This window comes from Ursus maritimus, unplaced genomic scaffold (assembly GCF_017311325.1).
Source record: "Ursus maritimus isolate PB19 unplaced genomic scaffold, ASM1731132v1 scaffold_24, whole genome shotgun sequence".
Classification (NCBI taxonomy): Eukaryota; Metazoa; Chordata; class Mammalia; order Carnivora; family Ursidae; genus Ursus; species Ursus maritimus.
Window position 1 is genome coordinate 21,530,553 of NW_024424897.1, and position 6,256 is coordinate 21,536,808.

General features: G+C 60.5%; 1 protein-coding gene across 1 annotated transcript; it reads right to left on the minus strand.

The window, feature by feature from the left end:
- Positions 1-1,341: 1,341 nt before the first annotated feature.
- Positions 1,342-3,705, minus strand: CSF3 (colony stimulating factor 3). The gene is made up of 5 exons (XM_008689372.2): positions 3,693-3,705; positions 3,418-3,572; positions 2,924-3,031; positions 2,650-2,796; positions 1,342-2,308 (listed from the first exon to the last, which is right to left on the minus strand). Exons 1-5 carry the CDS (start codon positions 3,703-3,705, stop codon positions 2,144-2,146), a joined length of 588 nt encoding a protein of 195 aa, XP_008687594.1. The 3' UTR covers positions 1,342-2,143.
- Positions 3,706-6,256: the final 2,551 nt, after the last annotated feature.

A 6,256-nucleotide genomic window follows, 5' to 3' on the forward strand; every position in this document is an offset into this window, starting at 1 on the left:
GGAACGGCGTGTTCTCCTTGGAATCCCATGTGCGGTGGCCCGGGGAGGGCTCCGTCCTGTGGCGGAGGAGGGCCGGGCTCAGGTTCCTGTGTTTGTCCACCCAGCAGGGGCAGGGCTTCCCTTCCTCAGCCCCGTGCTGGGCGATAAGGAGTCAACACCCCGCCTACCCCCACAGCCCAGAGCAGACTTAACCCCGAGAAGGGAGAGGTTTTGGCTAAAGGCCCCACTGGTGCTGGGGTAGGGTGTCCTGTCCTTCCGATGCTCTCCCACTAGACCCAACCCCACCCAGCAACTGGCCCCGAGTCTGATCTGTGTGTCTCTAGAGGAGGACTGGGCGGTGAGGGGCAGGATCTGTTTAACCCTTGCTTGCCCTCGCCACACATGCGCAAGCCCCAGCTTCTTCAGGACCGGGCCGAGAGCGAGGGCGCTGAGCCACGCAGCTGGGGCTTCTGGCCCCGCTCAGCCAGACCTTCCTTTCTGAGGAGCCAGATGGAGACGGGAAGTGGGAGGTGCCTGAGGAGCCCAGGGGAAGCCTCGAGATGGGGGGCTGGGGACCGGTGGGCCATCTGGCCTTTCCCGGGTCGGGTGGAGGCACCCTGGAACCACAGGTGCATCTTTGGCTGAGGACACGGAGGGGAGAGCTTCCAGCCTGTGGTGTGACGCCGCCCCTCTGATCTCTGCTTCTCTCTCACGTGCACCTGCCCTCCCGCCCTCAGCAGCCCGAGACCAGCAGGAAGGCGGCAGCTGCTTCCCGCTCCATCCGCTCCATCCGAGGCAGAGCGGGGGGAGAGAAGTGCAGGGTCGGGAATTGGAGTTTTGACCCAAGTGGTCACCTTGAACTCGGATCCTGATCTGTAAAGGGCACGTACTCTGTCTCTAGCTGTGAGCACGATGGGCTGGAGTGTACGGAGGGTTGCAAACGGTAAATCCTCCCTTGCTTCGGGGTCTGCCTGCGCCTGGCTGTGAAGACGCCCCGCCGCCCCCAGCCCCACGTTCTCTCCCAGTATGGGGGCCCGTCTGCCCGTGTCTTCCCGCTAGGCTGCGTCTCTGTGAGGGCAGGGCCCATGCCTGCCTTGTCCCCGGCCGTGTCCCTAGCACTTGGCCCGGTGCCCACGCAGAGTAGGTACCAGAGAAAGCTGTGCTGAAGGCGTCACACTGATGAGCTGGAGGACTGCCCCCTTCCTCCCTGCACTTCCCCTCTCCCTCCCTCTGGCCTCATTCGCCATTTAACACCCTGCCCCCCAACCCCTGGCTGGGCACCAGCTGGACTCGAGAAGGAGGAAAAGACATTTACTGGAGACAAGCAAAATATTTTATTATCACAAAGTTTGGCTACAGTGAGAAAGTGGGGGCAGAGGCGGAGGGTGAAGAGCTGAGCATTCCTCTCACATACCCCATCAGATAACCCCCCACAGCTTCTCTCCCACACTCCCCATCCGCCCCCTTGAAGAGTCAGAATCCTGACCCTGGTGAGGGTGGGGCAGGTGGCAGGAGCCTGTGTCGGCGCTCTAGGGCGTCCAGAAAGATGAGGAACGTCGGCAATGCCCAGGCTCCCCATACTGGAAGTCAAAATATTCCTGAACACATCTTAAAAACTAGATTCCCCAGCAAATTCGTGGGACCCCAGGGTCAAGCCTCCCTGCTCTGGCCGCCTCCTGCAGGGCCTAATGCCAGTGGGGAAGGGGACGTGAGGAGAAGCAAGAGCTGGCCCACCGGGAATGCGCAGGCCAAGCTGGGGTGGCCAGAGCGAGGGGGACCCAGGAGGGGAACACTGCTGTTTAAATATTAAACAGGGTTGTCTTGTCTCCCACATGGGAGACTTCCTGATGCTTCCAGGGGCCTCAAGGTGGGTACCCTTGGGGTAAGGAGTTCACTGGGGTTCTTCCCAGTGCCCACCACAGAGCCAGGCCGGGGAGCAGTCACAGGAGTCAATACGTGGTATTTACGTAGCTACCTCCCAGTCCAGGGGACAGGAAGACAGGGGCTTTTCTCCCTTCCATGAGCAGGAGAATGAAACTCGGAGATGGCAGGAAGGACCCGACAGTCCGGGGCTCCTTGCTGCTCTACCTTGACTTTAAATATTAGATTTAAATAAGCATAAATATTAAATAAAGATAAATACACTGGTTGGGGGGGGCTGTGCTCAGGGTTTGGCAAAGGAGCGCAGAGCGCGGTAGGCCAGCTCCAGGAAGCTCTGCAGGTCGGAGGTCACCAGGACCCCTCCCGCCCGGCGCTGGAAGGACGAGGTGAAGGTTGGCATGGTTCCCTGGGTGGGCGGCACTGCCGGGGCCACCCCCAGCTCTTCCATCTGTGAGGGGGAAAGAGGAGGTCAGCACTCAGCCCTCAGCACCCTGTTGAGCGGGGTGATTACCTAAAGAAACATGCAGGGCTGCCGGGCTGGGGCTGGGCACCGGCACACCACCCGGTTGATGGAAGAGCCAGGCCTTGAACCCAGGTCTGCGTCAGGGTCCAGTGACCTGGCTCCCGCCCTTGTCTAGGGAGAGTGGGGAAGGGCCGGCAGCAAGAGGGCCCTGAGAAGGCTCCCACCTTGGCCCTAAAGAACTGGGATCCCCAGGCTTGCACCCTGACCTTTGGGGACCAGCTCAGCCCAGGCCCCTAACACTTGCACTCACTCCCAGGGAGGCTCACCTGCTGCCAGATGTTGACGGCAAAGTCGCTGATGTCCAGCTGCAGCGTGTCCAAGGTGGGGGCCAGCTCGGGGGATATCCCCGCCAGAGCCTGCAGGAGGCCCTGGTACAGGAAGAGGCCGCCGTGGAGTTGGCGCAGGCAGCCCGTCTGGGGGACAGAGTAGGGGAGTTAGGCGGAGCTGCCCGGGGTGCTCCTCTCAGGGCCTGGAGGTCCAGAGAGACTTCCAGACCATTCTTCCCACCCCTCTGCCCCCTCCTCCCCTCCAGAAGCTCACCAGCTGCAGGGCCTGGCTGGAGCAGCTGCTCAGCGGAGGCTGGGGGATGCCCAGAGCGTGTCCCAGCAGCACCAGCTCCTCGGGGTGGCACAGCTTGTAGGTGGCACACTGGGGACAGGAGGGATGTTGAGTGGGGGGGACCTGATGGGGCCCCAGCTGCTCCTGTTTCCCAAGTCCTCCCCGTTTCTCCGAGGTCTTCCTCTCCCTCCCAGTCCTGCCGGGCTGCTCAGCCCCATCCTGCCCTCCACTGCCATCCTGGCCATGCTGGCCGTCTGGGCGCTGTCCCCGAGACACTCTCTTCCCCCCCGTTCCCAGCCAGCCTTCCACGGCTCCACCTCTCCTGATTTTCTTCCCCTTCCCCCTGGGTCTCTCCTCTCCCACGCCCCTCCCCGATGATGTCTTTCTCACCATTCCCTTCTGTCCTTCAGCCCTGACCCCTTCCTCCACCCCTCTCCAGCATCCGAGTCCCCGCGGTGCCGGTGCCGCTCACTCACCAGCCTCTCCTGCAGCGCTGTGCCGTCAGCCTGGACCTTCCTCATTTGCTCGAAACACTTGAGCAGGAAGCTCTGGGGCAGGGAGCTGCCCGGGCCTGGGGGGCTGGCTTCTTGCACTAGCCAGAGTGCGCTTTGCCACAGCAACAGCTGCAGGGCTGAGGGCACCCAGGGGCTCAGCAGAGCGGCGGTTCACCCCCACCTGGGGCCCGGTCCAGGGCCCCCCAGCCCCTCTGCCACTCCAGCCTCCCTCCCCGGGGTGGGGGCAGGACACTCACCCGTCAGCTTCATGGGGCTCTGGGCGGCAGGCTTAGCCGAAGGTCCGGGTGGGTCTGCAGGCTCTGGGCTCTGGCAGGGACTGACTCGAGGGCCTTTATACAAAAGCCCATGGAGGCCGGGGAGGAAATTACCTGGTGCCACGACTGAGGCTTAGTAATAACTTCCCAGGATTTATGCAAATTTGGTGTCCAGGACAATGCAGGGGGGCTGGGACATGAAGCTGTTTGCGAAAGTTTTGTGAAATTGTGGAATCCCTGATCGTTCATTGACGTCTGGCCCCCCTCAAACTCTCTTCCTCCCCTCAGCCCCACCCAGGCCTGAAATTGCCCCAGGGTGTTTGATCAGAACTGCTGAACCAAGGCCGAGCCACTGATAAAAGCCATGGAGGCTGGAGGCTGGTCGACTGACCGAAGAGGCAGGCCTCCAGGCGGCCCCTCCCTCCCTCCCCCCCAGATTAGCCGGAGCAGCCCCCCTGCACTCTCCCTTGGGAGTCACAAGCTACCTGCTCCCCAGACCCCCAATTTTGAGAGGGAAGAAGCTTGTCGTCCCCAAACTCCCAGGAGCCTGCCTTCCCGAGTCCCCTCCTGAGGGCCAGGGGCCTGAGGTTGGGACACTGGGGTCTTGCCTCCTGTCTCCGCCCCACACTTTGATGGGCATTATCCCAGGTTCCTGTCCTGAGCTGGTGAGCTGGGAACTCCCCAATCCCCCCGGTGACTCATTCCTTTAAGCCCCCAGAATCCTGGCAGAAACCAGAGGAAACCGGATGTCTGTCCCAAATGAAGCAAGACCCTTGAGGTTCTGGGTCTCTTGGTTCACCTGACCTTGCCCTTCCTCCTCCTCCCGGGGTTCCCCTCCCTCCAGCAGTGTCCCAGCGCTTTGGAGCTGGGGGAGGGTCCGTGACGCGTGGCTTGCCTGGCGAGGTTCGCCGCCTGCCAGAGTGTGTGCTGCCCGAGGTGGAGAAGAGCTGGGGTGAGAAAGAAAAAACTGCTGCAGCCTCAAATCCTAGAGCCACGCAAGGCTTGGACCCCGTGACCTGGGCCAGAGAGGGGAGTGCCTTGCCCAAGGTCATGGATAGCAGGCTCAGACTCAGAGTTACAGCCTGGGCCTTCACCTCTGGCTTGAGGGTTTCCTACAGGCCTTAGGGCCTGCCTAGCAGTCTGACCGACCGCACCCAAGGCTGTCACTTTCTGTCCCAATTTACCTCTGCACGAGCCAAGGAACAGACACCTTTTGACGAGGAGTGGGTGTGTCTGCCTGGGTGAGGCCATCTTTGGGGTGGGGATGCCCCCTGGTGGCCACAGCTGGCAGGGACGTCACCTGCAGGTCTGGTCACATGCTGCCTCCAGTCCCCCTGTCCTACCGGGCGGTGGGGCACGCTGGCTGGCCACCGTGCACGGATAGAGGCCAGCTCTGTGCCCAGCTCTGCGGGAGCAGAGGACTGGGTTTAGAACCGTGCAGGGCGGGAGATTCACTTTCACAAACACGTCCCTTCCCCCTTCCCCAAAGAGGCTCCAGAGGACTCAGCCGACCCCAGACATGGTGCTGAGCACACTCCATACAGATCGAGAGTTCGCCTTTTAATAAGTCTCTGGGGAAGATATTAGAACCATTTCCCCTTTTTACAGAAGATGAATCTGACCTCAAAGAGGTTAAGTAACTTGCCCAAGTAGCAGAACCAAGGTCTGCCCTGTGCTGCAGTCTTAAACTCTTTTTTTTTTTTAAAGATTTATTTATTTTAGGGGGGGAGGGGCAGAGGGAGAGGGAGGGAGAATCCCAAGCAGATTCCCCACAAGCAGGGATCCGATGTGGGGCCTGATTCCACCACCCTGAGATCAGGGTCTGAGCCCAAATCAAGAGTTGGACGCTTAACCGACTGAGCCACCCAGGTGCCCCTTAACCATCGATTTTTTTTTTTTTTTTTTACAGATTTTATTTATTTGACAGAGAGAGACAGCCAGAGAAAGAAGGAACACAAGCAGGGGGAGTGGGAGAGGGAGAAGCAGGCTCCCAGCAGAGCAGGGAGCCCGATGTGGGGCTCGATCCCAGAACCCTGGGATCAGGCCCTGAGCCGAAGGCAGATGCTTAACGACTGAGCCACCCAGGTGCCTCCTAACCACCGAATGTCTTAACCAACGTTTGGCTTTCCTCGCCCGTGGCCAGGCAGACCTCGACCCGGACTCTTATCTTCACCTACAGTCCAAGTGTGTAGGATGTGTGGCTGAGAAAATACGTTAATTCTACCAAGGACTCAGGATCACAATTTGATCACACAGGCTGTTCTGACCGGGGAAGCGAAGGAGGGGGTTGTCGTCTGGTCTCAGGGGCTGGAAGCCACAGCCAGCGAGTTTTCAGCGCAGCAGAAGGAAAGAGCTTTCCAGCCGTCGGAAGTGGTAGAAGATGAGCGGGCTGCTTCCAGGGGAAGTGAGCTGCCGGCTGGGGCGGCGTTCGGGCATCCGTCCCACAGGGAGAAAATCCCAGTGTCGACTGGCGATTACTGGACACCTCTTAGATGTCAGGCACGTTCCATTACACTTCTGTCATCTCGTCCCACAAACCCAGGGGA